The sequence below is a fragment of the Xiphophorus maculatus genome, chromosome 16, assembly GCF_002775205.1.
Source record: "Xiphophorus maculatus strain JP 163 A chromosome 16, X_maculatus-5.0-male, whole genome shotgun sequence".
NCBI classification, from domain to species: domain Eukaryota; kingdom Metazoa; phylum Chordata; class Actinopteri; order Cyprinodontiformes; family Poeciliidae; genus Xiphophorus; species Xiphophorus maculatus.
The window spans coordinates 24,002,211-24,016,993 of NC_036458.1; the positions used below are offsets into that span (position 1 = coordinate 24,002,211).

General features: G+C 39.7%; 1 protein-coding gene across 1 annotated transcript in view; it reads left to right on the forward strand.

The window, feature by feature from the left end:
• pdxdc1 (pyridoxal dependent decarboxylase domain containing 1) overlaps nucleotides 1-14,273 on the forward strand; it is a 32,625-nt gene extending 18,352 nt beyond the window's left edge. Inside the window, exons 14-23 of the mRNA XM_023348877.1 lie at nucleotides 1,066-1,126; nucleotides 2,459-2,529; nucleotides 3,166-3,271; nucleotides 3,377-3,551; nucleotides 4,739-4,857; nucleotides 4,943-5,064; nucleotides 5,805-5,897; nucleotides 6,012-6,108; nucleotides 7,790-7,888; nucleotides 10,081-14,273. Of these exons, the coding sequence (XP_023204645.1) occupies nucleotides 1,066-1,126; nucleotides 2,459-2,529; nucleotides 3,166-3,271; nucleotides 3,377-3,551; nucleotides 4,739-4,857; nucleotides 4,943-5,064; nucleotides 5,805-5,897; nucleotides 6,012-6,108; nucleotides 7,790-7,888; nucleotides 10,081-10,346 (1,209 nt within the window). The 3' untranslated portion in view covers nucleotides 10,347-14,273. The remainder of the gene's footprint in view (nucleotides 1-1,065; nucleotides 1,127-2,458; nucleotides 2,530-3,165; nucleotides 3,272-3,376; nucleotides 3,552-4,738; nucleotides 4,858-4,942; nucleotides 5,065-5,804; nucleotides 5,898-6,011; nucleotides 6,109-7,789; nucleotides 7,889-10,080) is intronic.
• Nucleotides 14,274-14,783: the final 510 nt, after the last annotated feature.

The window sequence follows — 14,783 nt, forward strand, 5'->3', positions numbered from 1 at the left end:
TATCGGACCCTAAAAGTCTTGGTCTTGTCTCGGTCTCGATACACTCTGGTCTTGGTCTTGTCTTGGTCTCGGGTTAGGTGGTCTTGAACACAACACTGACACAGAGCTTTAGTTATGTTGAGAATATTTTGTCCAATCAGCTAATTCTTTTTTATACAAATGCGGTTTACCTCAGACATGCACTGTGAATGCTGCAATCAGGAGCGGATGACTGAACTATGATGCTCAGTTAAAATAGTTCCCCCTTGAGTTTAAGGAATGTTTTCATGGCAAAGTTAGTTTTTTCCACAAATACACAAACAGCAGGCTTATCTGAAATTACTAAAATAATCATTAGCTGCTGCCCTAGTTGAAATGGATATTAAAACCATTTATGATTTATTTCTAAAACACTTTTAAAAACAACTAAAACTGAACAAGTCTACAGTGGTTAATAATTATACTAAAATATAGTACAGAAAATAACAGATAAAAAGCATAACATACAGACTTACTGTGCAAATAAAACATATTTTGTGAGAGTTACGATTAACCAGATCAAAAGCCAAGGAAGAATAAAATCTTTAAAAAGATGAAAAGCCCTCTGGAGTTGAGGAGCAGCCACCTCAGATGCTCTGTTATCTCCAGTCTTCAGCCTAGATCAGGGACTTTCAGCTGAAATTCAGCAATCCTGAGAGGCGTGGGATGCCAGACTATGAAGACATTTAAAACTGAAGTCATGGAGAGCTTAGTTAGCTTATTTATGACAGTTGGTGATCAGATCTTACTTTGAGGAACTAATCCATCTATGCAGCTGTGATTTCAGAGTTGTAGGTTTGACTTTAGCTTGATACGCTCCATTTCACTCTGAGCCAAAGGCTCGATCCACCACCAACATACAGAGCAGTGTGACATTTCAAACACTGTATGGGACATTTACTTACAACTGTCATGCAGTCGGTGTTTACTCGAGCTGCAGCACATCGCACCTTTTCAACTAACATGTCTTGCATGATAACGAGAAGGTGTTGTGGTATTAGAACATGTGTTTCCAGAGCCTGATCCATATTCTTGTGTGTTCAACAGGTCGAAGATGAACAAAACTCTCCTGTCGTGCTGTTTAAGTTTTCCCAGGAATCGAATGCTGGTAAAGTTGTTGCATTCTGCACAACATGTCACTTCAGCTGACAGTAGTCAGAGGGCCCAGTGGTGCCGCTGCATGGCAGCTGTGCAGTAGCTTGCCATCATCAAATCAAGTCAACTTTACTTGCATAGCACATTTTAGCAACAAGGCAGTTCGGCGTCCTTTACATCATGACAACAACATAAAGTCACCAACTTTGAAAACAAGTAATAGACATTACATTTTGTCAGATGCCATCATCACAATCATCAATACACAATACAATACATCAAATATGTCGATGAATGTTTCATTTACTGCTAATCAAAAGCAGCTCTAGACAGGTGAGTTTTTAGTCTAGATATAAAGGAACTCAGTGTTTCAGCTGTTTTGCAGTTTTCTGGAAGTTTGTTCCAGATTTGTGGTGCATAGAAGCTGAATGCTGCGTCTCCATGTTTGGCATTGTTTTTGGGGATGCAGAGCAGAACCAGAACCAGAAGATCTGAAAGGTCTCGTAGATCTGTAATGTATTTTGGTGCCATAAGCCCTGAGTGAATGTAGTGTGATGCACTCTGGGGTTTTGATCAATTGCTCTACAAGTATACATCCTTTACACCTAACAAGAAAGATCTTCTGAAATGGTGGGGCTCCATGCCTGAGTGTACGGAATGTCCAGTGGGCGCCTTTCATAAAACGATGCATCAAAACTCGGCTACACCTTTTCCCCAAAAGTCAGTATGAAGTAGCTGCCAAATGTACCTTTTTGGTTAAAAAAATCATTGCCTTATCAATAACAACCTGTCGAGTTCACCGCCACCAAACATCCATAGGACATGTTGTGAGAGTCCAGGTTCCCACGGTCAAACACCTTCCACTTGTGCTAACACAAAGACCTGGTTGATGGTGTTAGGGAATCCAATGAGATCTACTTTCAGCTTCTCCTCAGCTTTGAGCAGGTTTATCACCATCCATTCACCACATCAACAGGAACTTACTTTCCTTTTTTACTCATATGAAAGAGAATCATCTAGAGCAGCAGAGGTTGTAGACTGTTCAGAGCAGACAAACTGCCAGCAATATCCTCCAATGAACTTTTCAGAGTTTTGGCAAGTCAAGGGAGACTGGAAGCAATTCTGAGATGGTCCCAAAAAGCAAGTGTCTTACTGACTGATGGAAATATGAGAAATCAGTTTTTACATTTATTTGAACATGTTTTCATAAGCTAACCACCAGATGGTGCTGTTTAGTAATGAATCAGAATTCAAATTCTAAATGTTTGAATGGTGACTTGACCCAATTTGATGAAAGCATTGTAATAATTTCATATCCTTTGTTTCCTCATCTGTTGTGTGTAAGGAGGCAGTGGGGGGTCTGTGGACGGTTTGTGTGCTGGAGAGAAGGAGGTGCTGGATACCTTCAACGGATGGGTGAGTTTTTCCTTGTAGTTTTAGAAACGCCAGGGTTAAAGGTCATGATATGAGAAAGAAAAAAAATTTAAACTTTGTGTGTCCTGCATTAACGATAGAGAAGAAATCGGTAACAATATATGTCGTGATAGACTCAATATCAATAGATAATGCATCTGATATAATATTCAATAATTTCACTGAACTCTGATCCAGACCTGCACAGCATTCTGGGAAATGCATTCAGAGAAAAGGCGTTAGCCGTTCAACCTCTCTTGGCGAGTTAAACAAGATTGGTGGCATCAACTCGCTCACTCACTCTTTGGTTACCTAGCAACAACCTGTTGAGTTACTGGCTCTGTAGCAGTTTAAGGTTTTGTCACCATGACTCATAACTGCTTAACAATGATAAATTGCCGCGTAGAGTTAAGGTCATATTTCAGATATTAAAAACAAAAAAATCAATCAATAGTTATCTATATCGTCTGATATGAAACGTTTACATCATCCAGTCAAAACTGCTCATTTTAGGGCATCATATAAAGAATGAAGATTTTTCCGAGCTTCTTACCACCACATATTTTACCACACATCTACAGTATGAATGTTTTTAGCGGCCTAACCAGCGCAGAATATTCTATACTGGTCTGAATGCAGATGGGTGAGCAGCTTGCTCAGCTGATTCCCTCTAGTGGAGTGGATGTGGTGGAGCTGGAAGATGAAGGGACCTGTGTGCGTTTCAGCCCCCTCCTCACAGCTGCAGGTAACATGAACACCTATGCATCGCTGAGAAGACATTGCTTTTAGGCGTCTACTCTAAGTGCTAGAAGAGTGCGGAAATGAACACTTTTCTGGCTTTTCCCACCAGTGCTGGGAACCCAGCAGGAGGATGTTGATGAGGTGGTGCAGAAACTCCTGGAGCTGGTGCCGATGATGTCAGCCACAATGAACTTAAGACAGGACTTCAGGGAGGAGACCCACCGCCACGCACCGTCACTCACATACATAGAGGAGCTGAGCTGGCCTGGTCTGGGAGCCTTTCGGTAAGCTGTCTGGCCTGCTGGGTTCTGCTTCACTCAGTTTAATCTTTAATCTTTTATCCTGTTGATAAAAGATTAAGTTTGATCAACAGGATCTTTACAAAGCCACATGAAATATCAATCCATGCATCCATCAATCAGTCCATTTTATTATTTACTTATTTAGTTAGTTACATTTTTAAATTAATTCTAATTAATACATTTTAATTTATTTTAATTAATTGTTCATTTATTTATTTTACCAAATTGCTGTCAAACCGAGAAAATAAGATGGTGTTCCAGTGACTGACCAGTTGTTCAGGCATTCCTCTCAGGTTTTCCTTGTTTTAGTTAAAGACGTTACCCCACACTAGCTGCTGTCATAGCAACCTAAAGGAGCATTGTCTTTTAATTGTCTTTTGTCAAGTTATGAAAAGTTAACTGGACTCTATCAGGTTCTTAAGTTATTTGCATCTAACCCCCAAGCTTACAAACACATTTTTGTGAAACAATTCCACAATGTAAATTTTTTTCCTCCAAGCATTTCCTTTCTGACTTCCTCTGTGCTTCATGAAAAATAATTATTAACATGATGAAGAGAAAACATCAGGAGCGACCTTAAAAAAAACCAAAAAACAGTTAACACAGCTGTTGGTCTTCCCAGGAGTGAACCTTCCAGCACTTTCCGCCAACGTCAGAGTGTTCCATATTAAGAAAAATGACCAAAACCCAAAGAGGTCGAAACTCTGAAAGCTTTAGTTAGCTTGTTCAGTGTTAAAATCATAGAAAACCACTGGATGAGTATGGCACATTTACAAGAGGGGAGAACAAAGACTGACAAAATATGGCAGCAGAGCAAAGAGTAGATTTGTAAAGTATAGGAGCTGTGGAATCTGCTGAGTGGTTGAATGTATTTGCTGTTAGATGTAAGTCATTTTAGAAGATGATAAACACTGCATTTTATTATCGTGATATTGAACACAACCTTTTAAACACAACCTTTTTATTGGTAGTCTGATCAGCCTGTATGTAAATAAAGAGGCTGTAGAAACCCAGACCATCTGCTGAATGATGCTATGCAATAAAAGTGGCTTGTTCTTCATTTACTGTCGTCCACTCGGTCAGACAGGCTCAGTGAAAACAAACGGGTATGGAGGTGAAAAAGCAAGTTTGGACATTTTGCACCTTTCTGAGCATGTGATGATGTCCAGGTATGAATCCCAGGCTGAAGGAGCAGATGAGGGCAGGAGGAAACAGGAGCAGAAGAAAGTCAACGATGCACTGCTGACGAAACTACAAGAGCTTGACACAGACATCGTTTTCTCCACTGGTAGGTTCCTCAACATCTGTGCCCCAATCTGGTACATTGTGTTTTATATTTAATCTTTTTCCTTTCTCCTTTTATCCTATATCAGGCCCTGAGTTTGTGATGGAAGAAAACTGCATCTTTGTGGGCATGGTGACAGATGATGTTGATGTGTCAGAGCTGGTGGACACAATATCTACACTGGGAAGAGACATAGAGGAAAGCGGAAGGGTAACTACTCTGTTCGTTCTATGGGATACATGAAGGCAGATGGATGATGTTTTCCTACCTGGTTGTCCAGTAGACTCAGTTTAATTGGGGACCAAAGCTATAACATGTATTACATTTATAGCTGGTGCAGTTTGCTTTCACACTGCAGAGTCAAATGAAAAACCTGTGGGGGCACTACACCAAGTAGAAGGAAACAACACAGAAACTAGAGAAGCACTGATCCATGTTTTTCACTTCTGATACAGATAACTGATATCTAAGATTTAGTATTGGCCAGAGGTTTGGTATTGGACAGAAAAACAGAATTGACTCAAAGCATTTAGTTTTTTAAACACAGACATAAATGTACTGAATTACAATTTTTTTTATCACTCTGTACCAGTTCAGCTCACTCAAACACACCAGTAGCTTCAGCGCCTTGGTCAAACATGTAAAAACAGCACAACTTTCATTTGTTCAGTTAGTGTAATTAGAAGTAGAGCAGCCAATGGAAAATAAATAATAAAAAACTGAAGCTAACAAATACAACAGGTTGACTACGTTGGTCAAAAATGTAAAATAAACTGCAGCAAACCTTCTTTCAAATGGTCCAGAAAGTGCAATTAGGAATTTTAAATATAATGTTAAATAAATAATAAGCCATGGTGTCACTCAGAGCACAAAGCATAGAATTGGACTGAATTTAGTGCCTCGTGTTGTTTTCTACAGCCCTTCAATAGTTGTGATTCTGTCCTCTGCAGATACTGGAGAACATGACAGAGCGTGTGAGGAAGGGCATCCTGGAGGCAGAGCTGCAGCTGCAGAAGGCCAACGAGGACAAACTCCTGGAGGAGGTGTGTCTGCTTGTGTTAACAGAACAGATGTGCTCAATGCAGCTGCTAAGGCTCTCCACATGTCCTCTTCATTTGTTGCATTGTCTCCACTAACTCTGAATCTGTGTGTTCTAGGGAATGCTGAGACAGCTTCCTGTGGTCGGCTCTGTGCTGAATTGGTTTTCTCCAGTTGAAAGCTCCATAAAGGGAAGGACTTTTAACCTGGCAGCAGGTACTTTACTGACTGCAGACATGTTCTGGAGCAGGAGTGCTCAATACGTCGATGGTGACTGTAGAGTGGGTAGACCGTATGACATAAAATAAATAGACGTCGGCCTGTCGTTCATCCCATCAGTTGATTGATATACAGGGCCACATTACCAGTTGGTGGCCATAATGTTTCCTTTACTTGTTTGCCAACTGACATTATAACCAAAAAGAAAAAGAAGCTAGTTTTGCTGCGTTAGGTGCAGCAGAACTAGCTAGTTAACGTGTTACCTCCAATTTTTAGCCCTCGTTTTTTTTTCTTAAGCTTAAGAAATGGTCAATAATAAGTGAGAGAGCTGGACAGAGTAAGAAGACATAAACTTATCACTTTCATACAGAATTAAACATACAAAGAATGCTCAATGTATTTATAAATAAATGTATGCTTTAGGGTTTTTGTGAAATGTATGTTGTTCAATTTTGTAGAAGGAAGATCATTTGGACTTGGTCATTTTATAAATAGATTGCATGCTGAAAAAGTGTGATCACCCCTGTTCTGGAGACTGAGTGTGTGTGAATGAGAGAGACATCAGAACGGGGAAAAGCAGAGATGCTGAAGGTGGACGGACCAGGAGGAGAGCAGAGGCAGGGCACAATGGAGTAACTGCCCTCGTCGATTGTGTCCTTGGGCAAGACACTTCACTCACCATGTCTGCTGCCGCTGGTCAGAGGGCCCAGCAGGTGGCGCCAGTGCATGGCAGCCTGGCCACTGTCAGTCTGCCTCAGGGCAGCTGTGGCTACATCCCAGTAGGTCACCACCATCAGTGTGAATGTGTGTATGTTGATTGCCTGAATGTAGTGTGAAGCCCCTTAGTGTCATTTGGACTTGATAGAGCGATATACAAGTACAGAATATTTACCATTTAGGTTTTACAAAGTGTTCACAGAGAGAGTGCCACACCTTCCTGCAGATGGCTTCCTCTGACCATGACGTGGCATTTTTCATCCAGAAGTTTTTAGCCATTTGACAATCTTCATAGTGAAGAATAATGCAAAAGTGACATAATTCCTCACCACTTCGTATGAACATACTGGATAAGCGTTCCCTACTAATGCCTGCAGATATAAAAGACAAATAGTGGAAACAAAGCATTTCTGTCTGAGTGTCTTTCTTTATGAAAACACAGCCACAGATGCCACACGCCTCGCAGAGCTCTGTATCGAAATGCACAGCAGACCTTGGCTCCACTTGCAGTGTTTTTGAAGTGCACAATTTTCATTTGGCGAACCTTGAACACAGTGAAGCTCATGTAGGGCTCGGTTTTCCATGGATTTCAGTAAAAAACAAAATGAGTCAAAATATTTGCCTTCAATAAAGATGGGGTCAGTTGAATCTCTCTTTCATTTTTGTACTTTCCTCTTTATTGTGGTGCTATCAGCACATGCATACAATCCAGTACCGTTGGCGTGGCGATGTCAGACCCAGAACCTTCCATGTAGTTACAAGACGGAGGCCGACAGACAGCTGACTCGTTTTATTTATGGGTAGATGGATAGATGCCTATTTTTTTTTAGAAGACTACCATGTGGATGTAGCAAAAGTATGTTATTGTGGTAGTCTTCAATAAAGTAGAGCCTTACTGTAAAGGTTTTTGATGTGATTGTTTGGACAGCAGACATGTTGATTTAACCTCTTTGGTCCTCAGGTTCTCTGGATTCCACAGACGTGACTTACTCCACCAAAGTCCAGGCAGGCAGGACGTCCCTCCAAGACACCCCCATCCTTTCAGCTAAGAGACTGTCAGGTAGGTCACTTGCTGTTATGTACCACTTTTATGAAACAACAGAATTTTTTTGTTTTTTGGAACAGTAAATTAATGTTCAAATGTCTGCTTCAAGACACATATAGAAAGACTTTTTCTAAAAGATAAAGATCCATCTTCCTAAAACTCTATTGGTCAAAAAAGGACAGGTTTTCATACAACTTTACATCTGTCTAGAGGCATACACAGTGTCTTCTGTTCTACTACAAACAGTACAACAGTCTTAAAAAAAGCATTGGACAGGACAAGAACAGGAGCAAATGTATGTTTAGTGTCTTGCAATTTAAAACCTTTGCATATTTTCTTGCGTTATAATTACAAACTTAAGTTTGTTTTATTGAGATTTTATGTGACTGACCAACACAAAGATGGTAAATAAAGCCGACGTTGCCCCAGAAACAGTAAAAAGAGCCCACCTGTCTTTAAATTAGTCTGAGGAGAAGTGCAGCTGCTGTGTGAAGAGAACAACAGAGAACAAACAGCATCACAGAAGTTTTATTCACCAAGTCTGTGGACACAAACAAATATAAGTTCCACTTTGCTTTCAAGTAAGACATTTAAGACCTAAATAGAACAGGTGAGGGGGGGTCAGGTTTTTCAAAGATTTGGTTCATCTGACAGTGCAGTGTGAAAAAGAACCAGCTGAAAATGGAACAAATGTTGTAGCTTTGGTCTGGCAGACCATCAGGTGTGAAATCACCCTAAGCTCATTAGGAAAAGTGATACAATCCAGTGCCATGAACCTTACCAGAGGGGCCGCTTTTCATTGGCTGATGCCCATTCTACGTGATCACGTGCGTGGCCGTCTCACAAACACACTTAGCTTCCCGTTAGCCAAGTACAGCATAATGGCAGAACTGATACAACTTCTACACCTTGAAGCCTGTCTGCTACACAGTCTTACGTTAGCTAAACAGATCAATATGCAATGTGTCTGTATCTGACATACACTAAAGATTTTATTCTAGCAGAAAAGCCTTTGGACTAAACTGTAACTCGTGTTAGCCACGCTAGCACCAAGTACAGCTAGTCCATCAACCATCGCTGTGTTCAGGGAAGCGCTGATTAATAATCGAGAAATAAATATCAAGCCTGGAAACTTGATATCATAACAGGCTGAATGTTATGTTTTTAACTTAATCTTTGCTCGTCTTGCGGGGCGCAGGCAGTTGTCACGGTAACGGGTGTGCTTAAACTACAAAGAGAGAGAGAGAGTAAAAAGGTAGGAGTGATTTTGAGTTGATCACCTGTTCAGGTTATTTTACTTTTGTTTCCCTTTGCTGTGGCGATTTACAGCCGCTGTAGTTTCTAAACGTTGGACTAATTACCTCGTTCGTTTGTGAGTTTACGTCATTCACAACATCAAATAGAACAAATATATTTCATAAAATTTTAACAAACAAATGGCTTCTACCGTGGTAATTATGTGAAATTAAATTAATTATATCCCAGCTTCAGAAGATTTGCCTTTACCTTTACAGAGCTCTTTGGTTCCTCCTATCAGTCTGTAGCTTCTCATATTGAGGTCAAAGTTCAGATCTACCATAACTGACTGACACCTGCTGGCCTCAGGTTTGCAACCAGCTTGTGACTGAGAAACCAGTAACCTCCTCCCAGATGATGACATGAACTTGTTAGTTCCTCTGTCCATTTAGTAGCTGATATATTGTGAAAATCCAGTAGAAATGATGCACCAATCGAGTCATGTTTACATAGAAACAACGAGCTGCGAGGCTTTGCTTGTGAGACTTGCGGTCACGTGGGTCGGTTGTGGGCGGAGCTTGGTAAGGTCCATTCCTGCTGTTCCTCTTTGTGTTGTCAGCTGGTTTTCATTGTGTGCTTCACAGATAATAAAAGCCAGTCATTGTTCATGACTTTCATGTGTACAGTGAATATTGACCTGGAAAATTACCACAGAAATCTATAATTTCTCATTTTGTACTATTTATTTCTTTATCTTTGTATATTATGTATATACACATAACCTGCATCTTAACTCGAGTCGAGCAAATCTCAATCTTGTTGTAATCTGTTGATGACAATGACAAATAAATCTTATCTTAATTAGCTTCAAGTGCCAAGTTTTAGGATTCCATTTTTTTTAGAAAACTTTTTGTTTTAAGGAAACTTCCTGTTCGTTCTCTGATGACGTCAACACATGATTCCTGTCACAGGTCAGAGGTTATTTCGGCGCCCAGGTGCGGGTTCTGACTCGATGAGTGAGACCAGCTCCGTCGGACCAGCTGACGAGTCATCCAGAGAGGAGAGCTTCACCGTGAGCCCCAACATCCACCCTTCCATGTCCATGTCTCCACCCGAGACAGCGGAGCATGCCGAGGCCTGCTTCAGACCACCAGGTCTCCATGGGAACCCAGAGCAGGTAGAGGCTGAGCAGGAGAGGCAGCCTGAAGGCCAAGAGGTTGATCTGAGTGGGAGATAGGTCCACTGCATGTCCATGTGTTCTCCATCCGTCCTGCACACACAGCCAGTCTAACATGTGCTAAACTGAGACACTTGGAGTCCAGCCTCTGCAGAAGGCCACCTGGGCAGCTTTTATCTCTCATTTCAATGTTTCAGGATGCCAAAACAACCCAACCAGTCCCTCTGTGTGACTCACTGTGAACTCAGATCAGTGCATTTCTACCAGTCTTCCTCTCTTCTGCCTTTACCTCTCTGTTGGTAAAGACACTTGGTGGCTTTTGGGTTGGAGATGTAGGCTCATCACACATGGAACTGTTTCGAAGACTTTCCAATAAACACCCAAGTTGACATGTTTAGATTGGGCCATTTTCATCTCTGATACATCAACATAAATATTTGCATCTATGAACAGAAGGATAGAATGATTTACTTCACATAAAATGATGATGTCCTTGTAAAACCTGGACCACCAGATCAGTCCGACAGAATCACTGAGGAAAGGTAATTTGCATGTTTACATCCACTCATCATGGGTTATTATTGTTGTTCATTCATTTATTTGAGTCCTCCTTTTTCCAGGGTTGTGTAATTATGCAACAAACAACTTCAGCTTGGAATTTATTGCAGACTTTCTCCAATCCACACAGCCTCTAGGACAGCGGTCCCCAACCTTTTTAGTCGCGCGGACCGGTCAGCCCTTCTCAATTTTGCTGCGGACCGGGTGGGGGTGGTGGGTGGGCGCGCATGCTCATTCTCCTGCAAGTTGGCTCAATTTTGACGCGCAAGACGTAACCGGTAAAATCCGGTTTAGGATTTTCAAAATAGAAGATCCGGAAGTAGTTCATTATTTCTTGCGCGGCCCGGTGGTTGGGGACCACTGCTCTAGGATGTACATACATACTAGTTCAGAAATAGTATACGACTAGTGTTAACCTGTAATCCTCCATAGATTCTTCATTGCTCTGGAAGTCAGTCTGTCCAGAGGTGCTGAGGGAATTTTTTCTTTTTTGTCATACTTGTAAAAAGTAAATATAGGTTATTAAGCTTCAGCTTTGTCTAGATCAGAGGTCTTCTTGAACCTTCACCGCCACAAGTTGAGGTGAATTTGTCTACATCCCCCTAAAACCCAGTGTGGATAAGAGAAAATCTACAATAAATCCATTATTTTCCGTCCGATTCCTGTTTTTAAAAATGTTGGCAGTTAATTTTATCAAAATTCTGCCTTGGAAAAAAATAAGTGAATCGTTAAAACACCCAAATTCAGATCAATCCCCTGCCCACAATGATTAGTTCTAAACTTGTGACCACTACTCTAGTCATTTATAAAGTCATAATCCATGACAAATAATAGGCTCATGCAAAATGAATGATAGAATGCAGCATTACATTGACATACATGTAATGTTTTAAAAAAGTTCTGTTATATTTCTATAGAACCTTCTGAGCTATAATAATTAACATGCATATTTGTAACTAAAAAATAGCAGTAGAAAATAATAAATTGAATTTAGTAATGAAAGGTGAAACCTGAAGAACAAGCTTGAGTTTGACAGAATTCTAATGTTATAATATTTTCATGAACAGGAATGTAGATCAGACACTCCACATTTCTACTGTTACTGTCGGCCGTTATCCCATGTGGTTGGATCCATGAAAACTGAAAAACTTCAAAACAGACATTTTGTGTTTCAAAATGTTCGTATTTACCAAGCAAGTTCATATTTATTCAGTGTAGAAGTGCATTCATGAGAATATTTGTTATGACAACTACTGATATCAGAAATGAGCTGTTGAAGTTGCACATATTTAATGTAAAAATAACTTTTAACACCAAAACAGCTTAGAGAAATCAAATCAAATTCTCTTTACAGCTGCAGAAGTGGCTAGATTCAAAGAACTTGACTTTTCCTTAGTGTTTTTTAATAATTTTTTTATTAATCTCACCAGGGAGCATTACTAGATTTTTTTACTACTCTGAGGGATATTTTTCTTTGCCAAGATATTTGCCAAGATATTTTATATAAGTAGTGTGTGAAGAACCGGCATTATGGAATGGTTTGGGTGTTTGTGCTTTATTGATTTTTTTTTGTTTTTTGGGGGCGGGGGCTTGGTCGTATTTTTGAACAGTTGAGTTGATTATGCTAAACGTTTGAAGTCTTTTGTTTGGTCCTCAAGGCTGCTTTATTGCAAGCGTGTGCACTTTAATGAGGATTCTGACAAACTAACCTGTTTTCCATGACACACGTTCAGTACCATGCAGAAATATTCATACCCTTTGAACAACATGACCTTTTTGAAACATTACAATCTCAACTTTAAATGTCTTTTATAGGAATTTTATGTGGTAGACCAACCAATAGTTCATTATACGGAAAAAGAAACAAAACAATGCATTTGATTATAAAAAAAACCCCAAAAAACTCTACAATTCTCTGTGTTGGTCTCTTACAGAAAATCCCTACAAAAGCCATAAATGTTAGTAATCTCACCATGGTAAAGATTCGGGTTGTGAATAGTTTTGGACAGGACTGCACGCTGGTCGTCCCACCCCTCAGCATGGACTACTGGAGAGCTAGCGCTGCTGGTAGGACAGGGATGGATGTGCTGTTGGAGTGGGGCTGCTGCACTGGCATTAAGTTTCTAATTTCAGAAATTTCTTCCTGAATGTGTTCTCTATTCCTCTGATGCAAACTTTTGTTTCAGTTAAGGTATCTTAAAAGTGATAGGCTGGTTGTTTTGAGGTGGGACTATATGACCTACTTTCAAGCTGTCCTTACTGGCAACAAGCATTGTTCAGCTAGTGTGATGAGGACTTACTGTGATGAAATCTTAACAAAATGACATTAACATCTACTTAATGGTTATTATTATTTCCCATGCCAGGTGGAAACTTGACTAGGAGTGAACATTGGCTGTTACAATGTTGATTTAAAGGCCCAGTTTGGGTTTTCTGAGATTGAGAGGCCGTGTGCTTCCTGTTGAGTCAGTCCAACTGCAGGACTTGGACTAAAACAGAAGATTCTGACAACTTGAAGCAACCTTAAATGGTTGCTGATCATTTTGTACGTTTTGGTTATTTTGTGTCCGTTTGAAAGGAAAAGAAAAAAAAAAGCTGTCTGCCGTCGAACGCTTTGCATGAATTGTATATCTATTCCAACCCATCGTAGAAAATTTTTTCAGTTTTGACAAGCAGTGGTTTCCACTAACCTCATAATCAGACTACTCTGTAAGCAAAATGCGGTTGTTTATCAGCAGTGGATTTGCTCCGGGTTATTTTGGGTTTAAACAGTCAGAATCTGGTATATTTGAAAATCAATGACCCAAACAGAATACCTTGTCGAAGGAGAATACTGTTTGTTATAAAGTTTCATTGAAACCCCAAATTATTCACACCCCTGGCAAATTTGGATTTAAAATTATTTTCATTCAACTTCTAGGCTGCTTAAGTCAGCCTAATTCTGTGGTCACTTAAGATGAAAGTCATCTTGTCCTGGAGAACACTAAAAATAATAATCCGTGTGCAAAAGTTGCAAACATGACCTGATAGTTTTTGATGATTAGCTTTGCACAGTTAAAAAATCATAAAATGGTAGGGGTAAAAGGGAATCTGTTCATAGTTGCCTATTACAGATAAGATATTGACTGCTCATCACTTCTCCACAAAACCATATCACAAGAAATACGGTTTCTTTAAATGTGTTTGCATTGTTGTGCCTCATTGTAAACTTTGTATGAGAGGAAACTCTCAGAATGAAGAGCTGAAACTCTAATCTCCAAACAGTGAGGATGAAGGTTCCACCAGAGTTGCACATCTTCTGTAGATAATTATTTTACTACTGGTTTGTTGTTTTTTTTCTTATGGTGTAAATGAAGCAGAATTTCCTTAATGATTCTTTCTGTAATGGGATTCTAATGCAATATAAAAATGATAAAATTTTTAACTTGAAACAAAGCTCTTGGTTCTTGTGTGGTGTTTGTCTCTGACATGCTTGATGGTTTTCTTTTGACATTCATTTTTAAGTGCAGTCAGGGTAAAAAAAAGTATGTTGACTTGTCAGTTCTAGGGATTTAACAAATGAATGATCTGATCTTGATCGTTGTAACATTGTTTTGATCCATATCCATGTCATTACCCCCCTTTATTCTTCTTCTGCACCTTATTTCATATCTCCAAATAAAGCCATACACTGAACAGAAATAATGATCCTAATCGCTCAATAATCCTACATTGAGCGATTAATTTCTAGTTTAGAACTCTAAAGGTTGATTTAATTTGACTGAATTCTACTGCAATTTTTCCCTGTGTATTGTGTTTTATATTTATCTAAAATAAGACAATGATATTGTTTTAACTGAAACAGAACAAAAGAATGAACAGTTACTGGTAGGTTGTGATTTAAATAGAATGTTTTTGTCCTCTGGTGCTGCCATCTACAGACAGGCCACGTTCTCTCTG